Genomic DNA, 21,388 nt, shown 5'->3' with positions numbered 1-21,388 from the left:
TCTTTCATTTATATAGAAAACCCGAAACACTCCATCCGTATGTCGTTGATATACCACCCATTCGCTCGAACCGCTTAGCTTACGAATGATATACACAAGGACAATTTAGAGCTTTTCAAGTCCAGAGTGAATAGGCATTTTTTAGACACTTACTCTCGTAGGTCACATCTCCCCTTGACATCAGATGAGATATTTTTGTAGCAGAAGAGCTCCTTGTGAAAGAGTTCGTCCAGGGAAGCACTGCCACCTTACTAATTTTTGCCGCCAAGCGGTAATGTACTAACGAAACTACCGGCACATACGATAACTTACGTCTCAGGGTGACGAGTGCAGCGATTTAAAGCTCTGAGTGACACTGCCACTGTTTTGGGCAGGCGTGTCGTTTATCACGAGCCCACTCCGTCACTCGCTCAAGATTACGCTACAAGTGCCTACCGCTGAGTGTACCGACTTCCGCACAAGCGCTCATACAAGTCTTTCATGTACCAGCATTTGTTTCCGCATGACTGCTCACGGCGGGCAACTTTATTTCCATCTCTCCTAGCACGTGCTTAGGTTCCATTTCCCTCATAGTGAGCGCCTGGTCTCATTAGTCAGATTTAGTAGGCTATTATAGAGTAGGTATTTTCGATTTTGTATGAGAGTGATGTATCTGTTACGTAGTAACTGTTAAGTAATTTGTGGCCAGGCCTACAACTTGATCGTCCCGTTACTAGGTATCATAAAAAAAAAAATCCAAAGGTAAGCTGATATAAAACCGATTGTAGGTTTACCTCATTAATGTAAGAACATCTGAACTAACTTGTAAGATATAGTTCGTAACATTTACTAGCTATAGTAAAGTTTTCCGGGCAAGAAATCAATTTCGCGTTGGTGTACCCCAGGGCAACACGCTCGCTCCTATATTTCTCTTCATATTTTTCCTGAACCCTTGTCGAAATTGTAGGTCAAAGAAACGGTTGCGATGTTTTTATAGCCTCGTTCAAGAGCTTACCGGGTTTTTGGGATTGTAAAGGTATTTCTTGTCTTCAAATAAATTAAAAACTGTACTTTAAAAAGGAGTAGCAAGTTGTTGACAGTGGTTATTTTTGAAATAAATACCTGTGCTGGTGTAATGTAAGTAACGTAATTCTAGCAGTAGAGTTCCTTGTGAAAGTGTTCGTAAAGGGAAGTACTGCCACCTTACCTATTTCTGCCGTCAAGCAGTGATCTGAGCATTACTGCTTTCCGATTTAGCATTTATTTATCATTATTGATAATGATACGATGATATTATGAGTTACGAATTTACATTTTAGTGTTTTCAAGACAAAGCCGAAAATGTCAAAAAGCCTGGGCTTCCTCAGTTGAAAACCGGGTTCCAAAATGGACGGTTACTCGGTTTTTTTCGATTAACCGAGTAACCGGCTTGCCTGCCCTAACAGTGAGGCAACAGACACTAGTTTATTTATTTAAAGATACACCATCAACTTAACACCAAACAATCTTAGAAATAAATATACATACGTTCACCATACAAGGTGCCAAGTCGCTACAGGTGTATACAGCATGAGATACAAAAAATAATCTGAAATAATAATAATAAAATATTATTGAAAATGTAAAATTACAGCAATAATTGATTATAAAGGATTTTAGATTGAAACATTTGCTGGCACCTGCGAATATTTTGTTTAGTGTTCCCTACATGAAAGATATCCACAGTCAAGCCATTGTATGACTGCAGGAGTCATGAGATTGGTTCGGTCACTAGCTATAACAAATGATTGGCAATGAGGACCCTAGGTACTCTACGAGGAACGTTTCAGTTGATGAGGGCCAGTGCCTCTGGCGACGATATACCTCCATGCACAATCCTGTGTAGAGTTCCTATAACTAGTCCAGGATCGAATGAATTCTTTGTTTCTTCTTGTTTTCTTTTCTTTAAGAAAGTAAATATAATATATGTTGAATCATACACCCTACTTCCAATTATTTAATTAATGATGGCGCTCTTGAGTATCTTTCGACGTAACTTAATTCTAATTATTCTGTTACCAAACGCCTACATTTTGCACTTTGTTTTCTTTTTGTTGCTAGTTCTCTTTGAAGCTGTTCACGGTAATTACCTTTTGTTTTTTTGCCTTCTTGGATACTATTTTGACGTCTTATATAATAAAGAAACCTGTCTTTCGCGTAGAATTTGACGATGTTTCATTATGTCAACACAAACTATTTAACCACACAAACTAAACAAACTGGAACTTGCAATAAACAGCCGTCTCTAAGGAGCGATTTTAATCACTGTACTTTTGGTTTTATGAAAGTATTAGGTGCTTCAATAGTGAAATAACTTTTGGTACTTGATATTCAACTATAATTATTATTACTAAACAATAATTATTGAAATAATCATCATCAATAAATAATAAACCGCTGAGGGCACGTTTTCCAACTACCTTAAAAAAATTCGCCAATGACCTTGAGTCTGTTTTTAAGAGATTAGATCTCCGAACGGAGTCCATACTATCAAAGTTAGATTCTATTTCGTATATTAACTAATCAAAATCAATGGTGTTCGACGCTGTCTAGAAAGTAATGGGATCGTGTTTTACCAGTTTCCCCTTAAATATAAAAAACACAGGGGCTCTTAGCGCTTGATTTTCCACAACGAGAACGCACAAGTGTGTGCAAATTTTCCAAGAGAATAGAACCTTTTCTATAGATTTTCACACAGACTTTAGAAAATAATGAATCCCTTATGTTAAAAAACTATATCTAATAATTTACTGAAGTATTAGAATAAAGATTAAACTACAAAATGTCTAACGCAGCTTTGCATGCTGAAACAAAATTGTATCTGAAGTTCTCAAAGTATTTGTGCTAAAGGAAATGTCGTTAGGGAATGCCGCGATACTAATGTAATATCCGAGTGGGAAGTCTCGCAGACATTCCTCGGGGAGTGGAAAAAAAAAGGATTTTATTTATTCACAGTTCTACAAACTACAGGGGATTCTATACTATCATATAATGGAGAAAGAAAGAAGGAAAATAAATTTATTCAGCACAAACACATGTTACAAGTACAATGTGATTTTATGCTTATCGTGTATTGCACTGAAAAGGGCCCAACTCAGAGAATACTGCGGCGGAGCCACAGCGCTGGTTTTCAGTTCAAATAAAAACTACAAATGAAATTAAAAGAAAATAAAAAATTGAGGTCTTTATTAAAGTAATTAGTAATTACACTCGCTGCTTGAGGTCATCTAGATATGACTTTTTGGAGGCACGATTACTGTACTTATAAAATTTCTCGTAAAATTTTGAGAATGTATCTGTTGAGATTTTTTGTCAGAATTTTTCTTTTTTTTCCACCGATTCGACGAAAATTTTTCTGTGTGTTCGATCTTTGTATTGATAATCTTAACAAAACTAGTGGAGTAATTTCACAAAAAATCTCAATAAATACATTTCATCGAAAAGCGACATGTGCTTCAGTTGTGATACGTGTAAAGGTATCGGCTGCGGCGACAAAGTTACTCAAAAATCTTTCACTAGACGTCACTAACGGCGACGAATACCGAAAGTCAGTATAAAGACTATAACAAAAACATATAAGATAATTTCGACGACTCGGTAACTGGACCCGTGGCTCCGATGGTCAGGGCAATGCTACGGTGCAGCATGGACGTGGATACAAGACCCACCGGGTCGACGAAATTTACTATGAGCTTTTCGGTGAAGGAAAACATTGTAAGGAACTTGTATACATATTGTGTTGTAATGCAATTCAATGCAAATCATGATGTGTGTGTAGTTCTCAAAGCGCATTAGGCTCGCGTGAGAACCGCAGACCAAGCCCTTGTAAGAGGCCTGAACGCAGCGGAGGGACTTTATAGGCTAACTATTATTATTAAATATTTACTTTATATTTCATTTGAATTGCTATCTATTGTACTATATCTCATTTCCGTTATAGGTGAAATTACAAGCACATGGGACTTCTGAACTTATGTCTCAGGGTGACGGGCGCAGTGGCAATGCACCCTCAGATCTTTGCGATTTAAAGCTCTGAGTGGCACTGCAACTGTTATGGACAGGCGTGTAGCTTACCATCAGGCGTACGACTTGTTTGTCCCGTCACCTGATATTATTAAAAAAAATCTAAACTCAGAAGCAGGCATAGAAACTATTTTCTTTTTAAAATGGAAATGATTCGTAGATTAGATTAAATTTTTTATTGAATTGATATTCAATTATTTGTTTGTGAAATTACTCCACTAGTTGATCGAACACTTAGAAGAGTTTAAAGCTTAGTTGGCATAGCGTCTGGCACGGTTTGCTAGAAGATGTCGGTTCGAACCTGGCCGGATCGAAGAAATTTTTCCTAAGCGTTCAATCTCTGTATTAATAATTATAACAGATTAAAAAAACAGCTTTTTTGCAATTCTTCGTTTTAGTTAAATTATTCTAATAGGAATTCCAAGAATTCCAGTATTTCCTCTAATGAAAAATCCCAAACAGACATAAGACTGCAGTAGTAATTAATATGTTTTAGTTTATTCTAATTTCTATTAATAATTAATAATTAATTAAACTTAATAAAAATTCATTCAATAAAATAATTTGTAAAACTTAATGTAGCGTAAATTGGAATGTTTTCTTTGTAAAATTAAAAATAAGGTATTTAATTAATAACTATTGTAACTATAGTGAAAAAATAGGGTGGTTTGCATTAATATTAGACATAACTGGTTGAAGACTGTACCACCTCAGTCAACCGTGATCATGGGACCTGTAAAGGGCCCGAAACGTCGGTTTGTTTGAAAAAACAAATATACGCGATTTAAATCCGGAAAAATAGTTTCATTTCCTATGTGCAACAATCGCAAAAACCTAAGAACTCGATAAATTATTCTAAATTTAGGTATGAAAGAACACTCATTAACCATTTATTGATTACCCATTTCGGCCAATACATTTCAATTTTAAGATCCGTACAAACCTGAGAAATGTGTCCAAAGTTACCCAACTTGTACGTTGTGTAATTGCTATATACGCCTGCAATGGCATAACATACTGCTTACAAAGTTATGATAATGCAATTTAAGTTTCTCTATGTACTTACCGATAATGTATCTAAATGAATAAATATAACATCAGTAACGAATACTAAAAAAAACCTGACCTCACAAGTCACTCATCCCACCCTTAGAGGTGGCAAAGTAGGGGATGAAAGACTTCTTTTACTTCGAGTTCTTCTTAGATCTAGCAAGAGCTTAAATAGAGTACTTAACGGTTAAGTATCTTGCTCATTGCGGCGGGATATACTAAAATAATTTTAATAATATTGCTTTTTAGGATTCAATAATTGAATATGACTTATAATTTGTTTGTTAAGTATTTTACTACTTATTGTAGAAATTTACTTTTTTTGTGTTGAGCAAATATATATTACATAATCCCAGTACATAGTACTAAAAAAACCGACTTCAAATTTCGTGGAATTACGTCTACTTGCCAATTTTTATTGAAATCGGTTACCGGAAAGTGCGCGAAACCGGATTCATTCCCTAGTTTCCCAACTCTTAGAGGCGGAATTTTTCGTTAGAATTTAATGTGACTACTACTAAGGTACCTTCTTTCCAATAAAAAAAAGAATCATCAAAATCGGTTCACATACATAAAAAAAACTTTCTTTTTTTAAAGTTGGTTAAAATTATTGTGTTTTTGTGTAAGTTGGTTATGAGTATTGTTTTGTGCTGAGTTTACAAGTTTTCAAGACGCGATGACAAAGAAACCACGGTATCAATCAATATAACCGACACGGTGTCAAAGATTATAAATATATAGGCGGTTGTATAATATATTTGCAATATTGAAAAATTTCTTCAACGCACAAGAATCAGAAGATTTCTTTGGCGGTTATTATATAACAATATCAAGGGATCTTAACGATGTTACCTCCTTCATGCAGAATGATTAATCTTGTACCTTTCCTTCTACATAATGCATATGTAGTCAAAAACAGGAAAAAGATTCATAATAGACGCTATCAAATTTTCATTCTGTTTATCTAAGCCAAAAAAATTCTCCGGTCTGATCTGGTGTGAACGAGCTCAAGGGTACATAGGAATGGAAATATTTCCGATATTCCCCACACTCTGTTTCGATTAGCCTCAGAATACAAGAAGCCAAACAAAAGGCCGTATTACACATAAATATTGCCTCGACGCCCAGAGCGGTTCAATATTTGTTTGGCGATATTCAGTACTAGAGTAATAATGAAGCTGTGAATTAAATTCGACGCGGCAACTCTACCGTGCACTTGACATTGTTTTCCTGTATGAATTTTGTTCATAAGCAATTGGCGTCGCAATATTAGTAGAGCTAAGAATGGCAAGGCCGCTGGTAGCAGTACTATATGTAACCTATTTAATTTAATTTATAATTAACCGATTTCAAAATATGGAGGAGGTCCTCAATTCGACTGTATGTTTTTTTTAGTTTGTTACGCGATAACTCCAGCATTTATGAACCGATTTTGATGATTATTTTTTTGCTGGAAAGAGGGTACCTCAGTAGTGGTCCTATTGAAATTTGCAACTGCGTTGTATTACGTATAAATCAGAACGACATGCCACACGGTGCTTAGAAATAGCGTCGACGGAACAGCTCTTGTGGCACTCAGTCCGTTGAAATAATAGCGTTGCGACGAAGCAACGCACCAGCAACGCCCGTGTGGCGACACCCTTATGGTGGCAAAATAGAGGATGAATGCGGTGTCACGCACTTTCCGGTAACCGATTTCAATACAACTTGGCAAATAGATGTAATTCCAAGAACTTTTTAGGTTGTTTTTTTTAACGGTTTAGTTTACCCTGTACTGAGATTATTCATTTTTTATTTATTGCTCAAATTAATCAAAATAAATCAATCAAACTTATAGATCGCGTATAATTAGAACGAACTACGGTCCAGAACATAGGAGATCGGATAACTAATTCAAAATGGAGATGGGCAGGATATGTTGCGAGACGTGGTGAACTCAGGTGGAGTAAGGCGATAACTGAATGGTGTCCAAGAAATGGATATAGGAACGTGAGACGACCTGTAGCGAGATGGGTGGACGACATTGTCAAAGTTGCGAGCAGTAGATGGGTGAGACTAGCACAGGATCGTGGTGGATGGCACAAACTATGAGAGGCCTATACCCAGCGGTGGGTGAAGTGGACCGTGATGAATATTCCAATCGCAATGTGGTAGATATGGTGTACATTTAAAAAAATTAAATACCTAAGCATTAACCCTGGTAGAGTCCAGTACGTTATAATTGTAGCAGCCACCAAACGTGCTAGAATGTCAAGCCCTCTTCCGGCATTCAGGTACGTCTTAGTCCAAGCAAAAGTAATGACTGTACATATAATTGTAAGTCAATGACCGTACACTATAAATCAGCATAAAGACGCATGTACCAAATAAGTATATATAAGTTTCTTAACCAAAATAATAACCGGTCATCTACCAACCAACGACACAATTATTTCTACCTTATATCACCATGGCGCAGCGGTGACAACTGACACCCTTTCACCAACGTCATGGTACATAATCATTCGCATTATCACAAAATATTTTAAACAAAAAATCTAATACAAAACTCAACAAACTAAAACTAAAACTAAATGTTCATTTTACACTATCATTATTCATTATTAATTACATTGTATTCATATTATTTATATCAGTGATGTCATTAAATTGGTTTATCGGCATTCCTGTGGAAACATAACTTCACTTATAAAAAAAGTAATGCGGACAATATTCTTTAAACAGCATTTGCCAAAATTCCACCTGCTCTTCGTCCGGAGATGAACTAAATATCAACTCGTTACCAATGTCCAGATATTGTTCTTCTGATGTACTATAGGGTGACCAGTGCACTCCTAGAGAATCATCTGGCGTTGGATTTCTGAAAATGAGCAAATGTATATTTTTAAAACCAACATTGATGATATATCACGTGATTGAGATTACGAAGCAAGAAGTTACTGGAAAACGGTGCTTTGAATAATTTAGTAAAATTTTTAGTACCATTGTTGATCATCATCATCATCATCAGCCTATTGCAGTCCACTGCTGGACATAGGCCTCCCCTAATGCACGCCATTTCGCCCTGTTCTCGGCTTGACGCATCCATTTCCTGCCAGCAATCTTCCGCAGATCGTCACTCCATCTGCCTGGAGGGCGTCCCACACTACGTTTGCCAAGTCGTGGTCTCCACTCAAGAACTCGTTTACCCCAGCGGTTGTCGGTTCTTCGGCAGATATGTCCAGCCCACTGCCACTTCAGCTTGCTTAACCGAAGAGCTATGTCGATCACTTTGGTTCTCTGTCTGATAACCTCATTACGGAGTTTATCTTTCAGAGAAACTCCGAGCATAGCTCGTTCCATAGCTCGCTGAGCGACTTTAAACTGGTGGACTAGCCGTATCGTGAGTGTCCACGACTCAGCTCCGTACGTTAGAACTGGTAGGACGCACTGGTTGAAAACCTTTGTTTTCAAGCTCTGCGGGATGGGCGACGAAAAGACTCGACGTAGCTTCCCAAACGCTGCCCAGCCAAGCTGAATCCTCCTCCTGGCCTCCTTCTCGAAGTTATTTCTACCTAACTGCAGAATCTGCCCGAGGTAAGTGTATTCGGAAACAACTTCAAGAAGGTGGCCATTGACGCAGATGGGTCTCGGATCAATGTGGTCATTGATCATGACTTTGGTTTTATCAAAGTTCATGCCGAGACCAATCCGCCGCGAGGCGGATGCTAGGCTGTTCAGCATCTGATCCAGTTCCTCCAGCGATTCTGACCATTGTTGATACAAAGATCGAATACAGAAAGAAAAAATAATTCGATCTGACTGGACTTGAATCAGCGACTGTTGCCATACCGGGGCCTACGATCTTCTCAACTAAGCAACACACTGGGTCAGCAGGCCTTTTTGCCAGTCGCCTGTAAGAAACTTATGAAATTTGTTCAGTCAGTTTTTTAGTACCAGTTATTTTGTGAACTCACCCGAATTTGGCAAAATTGGTCCAAAGTTTCACGACATTGTTAATTAATTTGTAAGTTTCTGAATTCTGGTCAACTTTTATTGGCAATATTTTCATGTTGAATATATAGGGTAAATCATCTGCGTGGCACACTACAGGTTTTTTGCCTAAGATGTTTCCTACTCCAAAAACATGCGACATTAAATTCAACTCAGAAGTGCATGTAAATTTATAAAAGTACGTTTTGTTCTTGTTACATATCATTTTCGCAAATTGTACTATCTGATAGTTAAACATATTCATTCCGATGAACTTCACTAACTGTTCCAAATTTTCCATAGAAACTTTATTTTTGCCAAAGTAAAACTTTTTCATCTTCCTTCCTGCGTCTAGAACTTCACGTATAGGGCAATTTATAACAATGTCTTTAGGGGCAAAAAATTCGTTATAACAATTTGCATGTTCAAACAATTTTTTCATATCAACACCACACAATCCCATGAGTCCTTCGTGTTCACAGTAGCCCGTTATAACTTCTACTCCCTCATGAATACCTTTTCGAAGAGCGTCATTGACGTCTCCGTAAAAAAATCTTTCGTTGTCACCGAATGCCTTTTCATCAACAATAGTTAACTGCACGTCACTTATTTCTTTTTCTTTTTCAGACATCGTTATGGGCACTCTGAGTTGGACTAGATTCTCTTTAGGTGCTGATTTGAAAAAAAATGCAATTGCGTCGATGTCCTGGGATTCGAATCCTAATTTTCGAGCTAAAGCGATAGCTCTTTCACGAGGTTCAAAACTTTTCGCCCAATAACAAGTGGCAGAGCCACTTTGTGCTATAGCTCTTTTAAATAATCCTTTACTCATTGGTGATATCAAATGGTACGCAACGCTGCCTGCGCCAGCGCTCTCTCCAAAAATAGTGATGTTGTCAGGATCTCCTCCAAAATTGCTAATGTTTTTTTTAACCCATCTCAGTGCAGCAACTTGATCTTTCATGCCCGCGTTACCGGGGATTTCCTCAGTATCAAGGCAAAGGAAACCTAGAATGTCGACTCTATAATTGAAAGTAACAAGGATGACATTTTCTTTGACAAGTAACTCAGGGCCATATCTGTCATCATTACCACTGCCGCAAGAAAATCCTCCTCCATGTATATAGAACATTACTGGAAGTAACGGCAATGGTTCTATGTCTGGAGTGTATACATTAAGGTACAGACAGTCTTCGCTACCTTCTGGCTTTGAGTCACGTATTATCATATGTTTTTGGTAACAGATTGGCCCGTGTTCCTTGGCACTGCGTACCCCAGACCATGGTTTCAAAGGTTGCGGAGCCTGAAAATATGTATAAACATCAATAAAGAAATAAGAAAAGAGTGATCGGTTTTTTGGGTAAGCGTGAGCTTACCAAAAAAATTGACTATGCCAAAATTGTTTTCACAAAAAAAGACTTAATGGTTCCTAAGACAGTTCCACTGCATCTTCTATGGTTTCGAATTTCATGTACTGTACACTTAAAAAAAAAAACACTGTATAGTATTTGATGCATTAACAGTCTACATACGATTTTAAATTATAATATATTTGTTAGTTCTTATCCTAACAATATGGGAATGATAAAGAAAAAGTAGCATTTCTGTTTTATTAAAAAATATCATTAATGTACAATTTAATATCTAACCAACAATACGCGTGGTTGGTATCTAGCTTTACAAGCACGTACAACATCAGATCAACGCACTAGCATTTGCAACAGATACATGCGCCCCGTACATTATTACAACATGACGCCTGACTTACTTATTATGTTATTTACTAAATTATAAGTCATTTTTCGGCCTGACGATCCAAGCTTAAGCCGAACGTACTCTAAGCTCCTTTTGCTATGAAATCTTTAATAGGAATTTAATGTAACTACTATCTGTATTTGCTTTACCTCCACTGCAGCATATAATTAGCGAAACATTATTTTAATGTTTTTAATAATCAACTTATCGAATATTTATATCAGCAGTACAGTTACTATAACCTAATTTACCTTAAATCGTAAGTCTCCAACCGGCGGTTCAGCGAAAGGAATTCCTTTGAAACTATGATAAGTTCCACCAAATGGATTATTTATTGTTTCACCTTCTAAGATTCCCTCGGTAACCTCTACTTGAACCATTTTAGAAAACCGCACTCGTTTACACCCGCCGATAAAATGTTTTGGATGATATCATTCAAGTAACTGCCGAAAATCTTAACAAAACGTAATATGTCCTTGATGCACAACTAAGCGATGAATGTGCCGTTATTTTATTTTAGACGTGTTATAGATAAATATTCGTGTGTGACTGTGTATGAATGAATGACCTTGAATCAGTTTCGGTTCTAAAACAGATAATAAAAAACACAAATACCAACATCGTCATAATGTTGTGTAATAATGTTGAGAGTGCTGCAATAAGTTTACAAAAGGTGGGATATCAACAAAAATAAACAATCGTCGCGTAAATTAAACTAAAATGATTACGTCACTTTTAATGCGTGTACGGCATAAGTTTATTTTTATACAGTAATTTGTAACTAAATAAATACTCTAATCGAGTTCTTAAGTTTTCGCGATTGTTACACATAGGAAATGTAACTATTTTTCCGGATTTAAATCGCGTATATTTGTTTTTTCAAACAAACCGACGTTTCGGGCCCTTTACAGGTTCCATGGTCACGGTTGACTGAGGTGGTACAGTCTTCAACCAGTTATGTCTAATATTGATGCCTATTTTTTCACTATTGTTACAATAGTTATTAATTAAATACCTTATTTTTAATTTTACATAGAAAACATTCCAATTTACGCTACATTATGTTTAACAAATTATTTTATTGAATAAATTTTTATTAAGTTCAATTTATCATTAATTATTATAGAAATTAGAATAAACTAAAACATATTAATTAATACTGCAGTCTTATGTCTGTCTGGGATTTTTCATTAGAGGAAATACTGGATCGCAAACTGGTGGTACGGAGAAACCATCTTCCCTGTTGAAATTAGGATGTTTTTTAATTTCAATGGCTTCTCGCAGCATCCTGGGTAGATAACGGACTTCTTTTGCAAGAACCTGGGGTTTGTCAAACTTCATTGAATGTGTAGGTTTATCCATGACATGCTTGCAGACTGCAGACTTGTTTACGCCACGGTGTTTGACATCAGTGTTTCCCTCTCAATGGTGACAGTACCTTTGCCATGTGTTGAGCCAGTTTGTAGGTAGGTGTGTCAATCTGGCTAACTATGGGACGGAGTTGGGTGTCAGCCTTATGTATTTTTGGTAACCATACATTTTGGAGGTTTTACGCAGCAGGGTACAAACTCACTTACAGCAAGTTTCAGCGTATCGGAATGCTTAGATATTAAGTTAGTTGTTGTTTTTAATATCTTGGTAGTAGGGTCTTTCTTCGCCTTTTTATACGTGCTTTCATCCGATAGTAAGTCAGTTATTTTGCTGTTATAATCTGAGGTATTCATGACCACAGTCGCGTTACCTTTATCTGCACGGAGAATGACTAATTCAGGATCTTCGCGGAAGGTCTTCAGCGCGTTACATTCATCTCGAGTAAGATTCGGTCTGGGTCTGGGTATTTGAATGCAATATTGACGAAACATCTTGGCGTATTGCCTCCAAATCTTCCTTTCTCATGTTGTTTTTAACTAGACAATCCTCCTTCCCTATCCTTCAAACCCTTTTGCAAAACTGAAAAAGCATACTGATCTAACGTTTTGTTCGATAAGTTTATTACAGATTGAGTTTGTGTTTGATCATTTGACAGTGACGTTGACGTTTCGTTACTTATGCACTTCAGTTGAAGTTCATAAAATTTTTCAATCTGTGTTTTTTGGGATTGTTGAAATATATATGCTGATCGTTTATTTGTAATTTCAATGCATTTATTGTAATCAGATCTGCTTAACTTTACCTCCAATTCTTTCGATAATTCCGTAATCTGATTGTCAAACTTTTGAATTGAATAGCGGTTATTGTGGATTAGTTTGCACAATAATTTCTTACTGGCTTGGCGAAGTATGCGTTCACTACCGTAGATGTCTATTCGCGGAGTTATTTTAACGCATTTTGGAACTATGTTATTGTCGCGGCACTTTTTGAGAAAAGTTAATGCAGCTAGGGCGCGCGCACGTTTGTTCTTGAGGTCTTTGAACCGCCGGATTTTATTTGCAAGATCCAGTCCGTACTGGTGTACATATCGAGTTCTTAGGTTTTCGCGATTGTTACACATAGGAATGAAACTATTTTTCCGATTTAAACCGCGTATATTTGTTTTTTCAAACAAACCGACGTTTGTCTAAATAATGTGAAATACTCTAATTTCAAGCTTCGGAGAGGGTTGTAGTTGATCACGGAACACTGTAGACTTCGGTTTAGAAGGAAGAGAAAGATGGAATAGACAATTGGGAAAGGCTCAATTATACTGCGAAAGGGGCAAGTTTATTTCGAGCCTATCATGTTATAGCTTTAGACAATGCTCTCTAAAGATGCCTTCCCAAAATTGGATTTCGTCTTCATCCGCTGCCGCACCGCTCTGTCAGCTATTCATCGATATTTAGGTAGCGTTGTTCTTGCGCTAAGTATTCAGACCATAGGATGCCTAGGGATCCATCTGGAGTTAGATTTCTGAAGATCATAAAATTTGATTACTATCAAGTTGGCTCGACTTATAAAACAGTTAGAAATGAATTGTATTTAAGGTGATAGTATGAAGAGAGTAAATAACGAGATGATGGATGATACAGATTTTTTAACGATATCAAGCGACGGAACGAACAAGTCGTGCATCTGGTGGCTAGCGACACACTTATCCCTGATAGTTACAGTGCCACTCAGAGCTTTAAATTGCAAAGATCTGACGGGCACTGCTTCTACGCCCGTCGCCCTGAGACATCAGTTGACAAAACCCATGCGCCTGTAATTTCACCAGAACTTTTTCCTTCAAAATCGGAGCGCAGTCTCTCACTCACGTCATACTACTTGACGGCAGAATCAGGTAAGGTGGCAGTACTTTCCTGGATGAACTCTTTCTTAAGGAGCTCTACTTCTACTAAATGAGATGATGACAGACGAAAGTAATGGAATAAAGCGGAAGGAGGAATAATACCTACATTCTCGAAAATGTCTCAATAATAAGAAAAATGTTCAAGTTCTACTTCTAATTCTTCTAGTTAAAGGTAGGAAACTTCATCCAAGGCTGAGTTTAGGAGGTTGGCAACATTTCTTCTCGGAACTTTTAACGGAAGCAGCTGCTAGTCTTTGGTGATATGACATACAATGTGCTACATGTCTTGCAGAATGTGTTTAGGCTGTTTTAGAAAACTGTTCAAATTTTATATGACATGATATGCTGATAAATTTCGGCTGGTATCTTTTTTGGTTTTTACAATTTTATCAAGTAATATACAGCGGTGGTATCATTGTTATGTTCAAAATATTTTTTTATCTGTATTTTTCAGCGATGTTGGTAAATGAGATATGGGAAAATCGCATCGAGATTAAGATGGGGGTTACGTTATATAAGAATACGATGGTACTTGAATATTATTTATAAAGTAAAAAATTATAGATATGAAATATCATGCACAATTCCAAGCAAACTCAGCAAGCCCGGGATGTAGGTTTTTGTAAATGTTTACCTTATATTACTTTTCAGAATCATTTTGAATTTGTGAAATGTGTTCTTAAGTATTATGGATTATGGCAGAAAATCAATGGTTATATTTTTTGTATTTCTTTTCGGTTTATTGAAATGAATGTCAAGTAAGGTAATTTTGATTTTGGTTTTTGATGTACAGTCTGTTGACACAGATTTATTTTTCATAGATATAAAAATGATAACTTTGAGTTATTTGTTATCCTGACCTATTATGTAACATCCTGTGTAAAAGTTGAAAGGCAATATATTAGTTCAATACGTAACCTTTGCAAAATTAGTCAAAAGTTGTACAACTTGTTCGATTGTGTAACTTTTAGAATTTTGGTCTATCTTCAGCCTGAAAATTTTCGAAGGGAACAAATACGTGATAGATCTTGGCCATGATTCACAACTGCTTTATTCTCAATAAGTTTTATATGCTCGATAGCTTACTCCATAATTTCCTTTTAGATTTGCAAGGAAATTTATAAAAATACAATGACCAGCAACCAATTTGTGACGATGTAACCTCTTTCACGGTCATCCCATCTTTTTATCACCCTTTTCTCTGGTTCCAGGCCATCTACTGAAATTTTGAATCATTCTCAAATTCCGTTTCTTCATCGTCACCAACTTTTTTCCATCGCCATTCTCTACTAAATTTTCTAAGCGAACACACGTGCTCAACTTCACATAGAATTCTGACCAGTTAAATCATAAATTAGGTTACATCTAACTGCTTGTAAAGTATAATATTGTAGTACCATTGAAAATCATGTAACCGAAATGCTTATAAAGCATAGTATTTCTAGAAATATACAGGCCCTTTTGGGGTAAGTTCCTTTTTACCATAACCTATATTTAATTTAAGTAGGGAGTGCCTTTATAAGATTGTACCTGTGGGTGTCTATGGTACCCGCGATACAGGGTTTCTCTAGTGCGGGGCTATGTTAAGTGTGTGCGTTATTATTATTATTATTATTATTATTTCTATGTATACTTATAGATACAGATACTTTGGGTAGCACTATTTAAAGCTAGATATAGACTTGACGTGTGTGGCTTGCGACTGGACAGGTGTCTCTTTTAGGTAAGGACTTAACCCGTCTTCAAGGAGTATAATTTCCATGCGATGTTTTTTTCGTCGTCTTTCCTCCATTACTTGGTTTGAATAAATGAATAAAATATTAGCATAATTTTGGCTTCTTTCTGTTTCAAATTGCTCTCGTCAATTTTCCGTTCTGCTATTATTTTTATCGTGTTATACAGCATGATAAATACTGCTCGGATATTATAAATACATTCCAATTTCATTCTCAAACCATCAAGGCCTCTTGCAAGGGTACAAAATTCCAACCTTAAGCTTTTAAATAACTATGACTACCTTTTAGTAGCAGTAGAGCTCCTTGTGAAAGGGTTCGTCCAGGGAAGTACTGCCACCTTACCTGTTTCTGCCGCCAAGCAGTGATGTGAGCATTACTGCGTTCCGGTTTTGAAGGATAAGGTTGCTGCAGGAACTGTCTATACTAATGCCTGTTCATGTGCTTGTAGTTTCACCAGCACCCCTGTGGGACTTGTCTGCAGGTAGTTAGGTAGGTATGGACAGGTGTGTCGCTTACCATAAAAAAAAACAAATTGAAAAATCATTAACTTTTTTCTTGTTTATTTGAAAATGGGAATTTAGTCTTTATTCCAAACGATTAGAGTGTATTCACCGTCGCTATCTTGTGGTATCTATGCTAGATGCTTTTACCTATCTTGTTGTACCCACGATAGCTGGGTCTATCTTTGATGGACCGGAAAGTGGAACGCTCGTGAATAAAAGACAGTAAACGAATGTTTGATACACAGGGTTGGGTATGTGTAATTCATGGCATACATTATTGAGCACTCGTTTTAGATAGAGTACGCCGCACAGTTGGCTCAAACTGATACTTCGTGGGCATAGGAATAATTCGTGGAATACCGAGCTGTTTTTTTTTATGGCAAATAATGACATTCCTGAGAATTTTTATTCTTGAGTAATTAAGTTCACAGTTTCAGAAAATAAAAATGGTTAAGTGTATTGTCTGTAAAAATATACCTACATATCGAGTTCTTATGTTTTTGCGATAGTTACACATAGGAAAGGAAACTATTTTACAGGATTTTCGGACCCTTTACAGGTCCCATGGTCACGGTTGACTGAATATACCTACATTTTAGTTTTTGATCTCAAAATATAAGAACATGGTATGTGTGCCGCTTGCTGAACAGTGCAATTCCAATCATTACAACCAAAAATTCATCTACAAGGCTTTTACGATTTTTTGTCAATAAAATATTAATGTTTTATTAATATCATTGGATACGAAACAATTTTTCCGGCTCTAAATCTCGTATATATGTTTTCCAAAGAAACTAATGTTTCGGACCACGGCTAATTGGAATGACTGGGACTTATAAAGGGCCTGAAATGTTAGTTTGTTTTAAAAAATAAACATCCGTCATTTAGATCTGAAAAATAGTTTCATTTCCAATGATAACACAACCAAATAACTCTATATGAATGTCATTATTAAAAAATATTAATATAAAAATAATCCTATGCCCACGAATTGTTAGTTTGGATCCATTGTGTAGTTAATCGGGCCCGAGAAACTGTTAATTTTTTTAAATTACTGTTTAAATGAATTGATTCCTTTGAAATGAAAACATGTATCTATTTATGAACGAGTAGCTCCAGATAAATCAGAATTAGGTCATCGCGGGTCAATTCGCCGTTTACGATCGGCCTTTCGCTGGCTTTCATAAAAAGATTTTGTTACAATGCGAATAGGTACACATATTCACTTGTGATAGGGTTCTCTAGTCATTTAAGCTTCAAAGCAGCAATGCTTTGTGTTGGATTGTAGGAAAGACCAAAGCAGTACTGTTGTGTATTGAATTATAAGGAGGACCAAAGAAGTCCTGCTATGTGTTGGGCTGTAGGAAGGACCAAAACAGTACTGTTATGTGTTGGATTGTAGGAAAGACCAAAGTAGCACTGCTGTGTGTTGGATTGTAAGGAAGACCAAAGCAGCACTGCTCTGTGTTGGATTGTAGGAAGGACTAAATCAGTCCTGCTATGTGTTGGGTTGTAGGAAGGACCAAAGCAGTACTGTTGCGTGTTGGATTGTAGAAAAGACCAAAGCAGCACTGCTGTGTGTTGGATTATAAGAAGGACCAAATCAGTACTGCTATGTGTTGGGTTGTAAGAACTACCCCAGTCACAAAGACAAGGGATTTACGATCTTATGTCCTATAAACGACAAACATTTTGGGATATTAGCATACATATTTAGCATTGTAAATGTCTCTCAGCGGTAGTGAATTATCATCAGGTGGAAGTTTGTTTACCGGCAAGAATCTCGTTATAGGCTGTTGTTTTTGTAAGTCTGTTTTGTTTTACTACAGAGCAAATATCTAGTAAACATCTTTTTGTAATGTTCAACAGCGACGCATTATGGCAAAAACAACAAATGACTGTTTCATTACGTAGAGACACAGAGCCTGTGGGTACATAAACGAATGCGGGTATATTTTTTAATTTTAGAAGATAAAAATTGTAAGTAATAGTAACAATACGGCACGTATTACTTGTTGGTTCTCAAAATGTGTCTATTAAGTCTGTGAGAAACGAGAATCTGAAAATATGTCATTCTTGTATTACTAAAAATTTTTTTTTTTTTTTTTTTTTTTTTTTTTTTTTTATGTCATTCTTGTATTACTAAAAATTTACAATGCAATATAGAGCTTCTTTATATTTTCTCAAGGTTATCTGTTTAACGACCTTACTTGCCAACGATTTGCAAAATGGGCTGTAGATTAGAAAGTCCCGGGTTTCGCAAATTTTGGGGAAGGGACTTTTTTAAATTGATTTGGGTAGCGCTCTAGAGTAAACTCTGTTGTTTTGGTATTTATTGTAAAGGAAATTGCCTAGTGTGAGACCAAGTATTTTGTCTACTCTACAGTCATAATAATGATAAAGTATAGACAAGGTACCACAAAATAAAGCGAACGTAAGAGGATCATTGGTTAGAGTCAAAGAAAGATAAGATATTTATTATCACACAAACAATGTAAGTGCCTTAAGCCTCGTGCCTAAAGCGTGAAAGACACTGATAGCGGGTACGGGTCGGGCGCGTGGCGGGTCGGGTACACGGCGGGTATAATTCGGGTCAGGATCCGATCTGCACCCGTGTCGCGCCCGCGCGTAGTGTGTTGTAGTCCATTTATATACACGGAATTACAACCGCCGTGCTTCCGACCCGACACGCGCCCTAGTCGCACCCGCTATCAGTGTGTTTCACGCTTAATTACTATCAGAACCGCTGTTGCCAAAACTCACAGAATCTAAACTAAAATAAACTAAAATGTAAATTGTTTGAGTTAATGCCTTTTTGCTTCGAGATATTGTTAAGAAGTAATAAGAAGTGAGTCAAAGGTTGTCAGTTCGGTGTAATGTTGTTTGACGTACAAATTAAAGAAGATAATTAGAAAACTCGGTTTATTTCGTGTCTATAATCCCATAAAATCTTGGTAGCTCTTAAACAGTATGAAATCTCAACTATGATTGGTCATAGTTTCTAATTTAAAAAGATGCAACTAATTCTGGACTATTAATATAATTTAAACTTCACCCCGTTGGTATTTCGTTGAAAGTTCAACACTTATTATTGCAAGTTACGATATTTTAATATTATATTGCAATTTCAATCAATGTGTTGCCATCTACCGGTCAATATATGAACGACGACGAATTCGAGATGTTGACTTAGTTGTCTAAAAAAGATGCGACCATATCCCAGTAGTATAAGGTTTACTACGGTAAACAGAAAATTGTAAATTTCTAATTAAAATAAATAAGACTTAATGATGATATTATCAAAACACCACCATGGATAATGTTACAAGTGAGGCTATTATTTTTACACTCGTAAGTAGTAAAATAAAGCATTTTTCTACGATTTCGAGGTTTTGCGCTAGATATTGACACGACTATAACGTCCAAAGCGAAAATGGCGGACTGAACTCAACTAAGTGGAACTCCGCGTACTATTGTATTTACTGTTCTGTGTGTGTTATGATTTTCCTGTTATAAGCTATTCGCTGGCAATTTGCGGCAGGGCAATCCCCTTATCTACTTCTGTAATTACCTGGAGAGGCTTAAGGAGATTTAAGTCTATAAATACGATAGCTACCCAATTTTGCACGCGCGTCACAACATGTTTGATGGCAAACATTTGCGACTGTTTGGAAAAAAGAAAAATTGTCGACGTGTTACTTTCTTAGCCGAGCGTCATTGGGGTCGGGTCATAATGACCCGTAACATTTATAATTTTAAATAGATTTATGAAATCCGTGCTGTGTGATCCATGTGTGCACTTATCAAAAAGGTTAAATATAGGGTTATATTCCTCATCCTCACTGCCTACGTAACAATTTTGCGCCTTTTTCACGGATGATTTTATATTGCTGATTAATATTTATTTGAGTTTAATCAAAGGTTTTACGCATTACAGTTAATTATTTGGTATTTATATTGTGATTCTTATTGTTGTCGAAAGGTAATTTAAAAAAAACTATATACGCATACAGCATAGATATACAGTATGCAATTAAGCACCACTCATGCGCTGCCGCCGCAGCAAGTGCAGCCTGCATCAGATCCAGAAACTTCTTCAAATCCACTTTTAAACAATGGCCTAATCCGTTCAGGGAGACAGAATTCCAGTGACTTACGGGCTGCCGATGTGAATCACTTGACACGACATATGCGCAAAAGAATCTGACAGTTCGTTGGAGAATCACAGAGGAGCCTCCTGCTAAGATTTCCTGCTAAGGTCTATAAAAAGAGACCATAAAACAAAACACATATGCCAAGGTTGCAACAAATATATTTGTCCTGAACACATAATATCTTTCTGCAGTGAGTGTATTCTTATAGAATATTCTAATTAACTTTTTAAATAATAAACTGTCTAAACAGTAATATTTATAAAACTGCTACAAATATTTGAAAGGACTGATTATTAATATATAAAATTTATAAGAATATAAGTATGCTCAATTTTGTTGTTAATTTTTGTGTGTTTATGTAAAAGTTTCATAAACGTAATAAAAAATTTGTGAATAAAAATTTTTTGCTTTTATTTCTAAGCTCAAAGATAATTATGCTATTAAATAACAAGGATTACGGACATACACAACAACATTGGAAATATCATACGTTAAATATGTGGGAAATATTGACCCGCCTCACAGTCCGTGTAACAATTTCCTACCACAATGACGCCGGGTTAGACCAGACCGGTTTATCCTGGTATTTAGTAGGAGTATAGCTCCTTGTGAAAGAGTTCGTCCGGGAAAGTACTGCCATGTTACCTATTTCTGTCGATAAGCAGTAATGTGTGCATTACTGTTTATAGAGCATTACTGATTCAAATGTATATTTACAAAGAGCATCCCCTGGAGTTTCTTGATCATTCTTCTCAGGGGTATTTGCCTTAATAAGCAGTAGAGTTTAATCAGTATGACGATTTCAACTGTAATTTGCTCACCTATGAGATGAAGACTTTGACTTTGATTTTGTTTTGACTTTGAATTTGACTTTGACTTTGACTTTGACTTTGACTTTGACTTTGACTTTGA

General features: G+C 36.4%; 2 protein-coding genes across 2 annotated transcripts in view; one reads left to right on the top strand and one right to left on the bottom strand.

Annotated features, from left to right (window-relative positions):
* Positions 1 to 21,388, top strand: part of LOC113229817 (muscarinic acetylcholine receptor DM1-like) — a 108,369-nt gene that overhangs the window by 38,749 nt on the left and 48,232 nt on the right. The window lies entirely within an intron of this gene.
* On the bottom strand, positions 6,836 to 11,235 carry LOC113229840 (carboxylesterase 1F-like). The gene is made up of 3 exons (XM_026463523.1): positions 11,070 to 11,235; positions 9,048 to 10,366; positions 6,836 to 7,951 (listed from the first exon to the last, which is right to left on the bottom strand). Exons 1-3 carry the CDS (start codon positions 11,196 to 11,198, stop codon positions 7,774 to 7,776), a joined length of 1,626 nt encoding a protein of 541 aa, XP_026319308.1. The 5' UTR covers positions 11,199 to 11,235; the 3' UTR covers positions 6,836 to 7,773.

The sequence above is a fragment of the Hyposmocoma kahamanoa genome, unplaced genomic scaffold, assembly GCF_003589595.1.
Source record: "Hyposmocoma kahamanoa isolate Upper Pololo Valley unplaced genomic scaffold, ASM358959v1 62, whole genome shotgun sequence".
Lineage (NCBI taxonomy): Eukaryota > Metazoa > Arthropoda > Insecta > Lepidoptera > Cosmopterigidae > Hyposmocoma > Hyposmocoma kahamanoa.
The sequence above is the reverse complement of the archived record's forward strand: the minus strand, read 5'-3'. Positions and strand labels throughout refer to the sequence as shown.

What these genes read in the sequence shown, in the direction of transcription:
- LOC113229840 (XM_026463523.1), bottom strand. Translation starts at nt 11,198, where the DNA reads ATGGTTCAAGTAGAGGTTACCGAGGGAATCTTAGAAGGTGAAACAATA. An exon ending in TTGGAGACTTACGATTTAAG is followed by an intron (nt 10,367 to 11,069) that starts GTAAATTAGGTT and finishes ACATATTTTCAG; the next exon opens with GCTCCGCAACCTTTGAAACC. An exon ending in ACCAATTTTGCCAAATTCGG is followed by an intron (nt 7,952 to 9,047) that starts GTGAGTTCACAA and finishes GCTCATTTTCAG; the next exon opens with AAATCCAACGCCAGATGATT.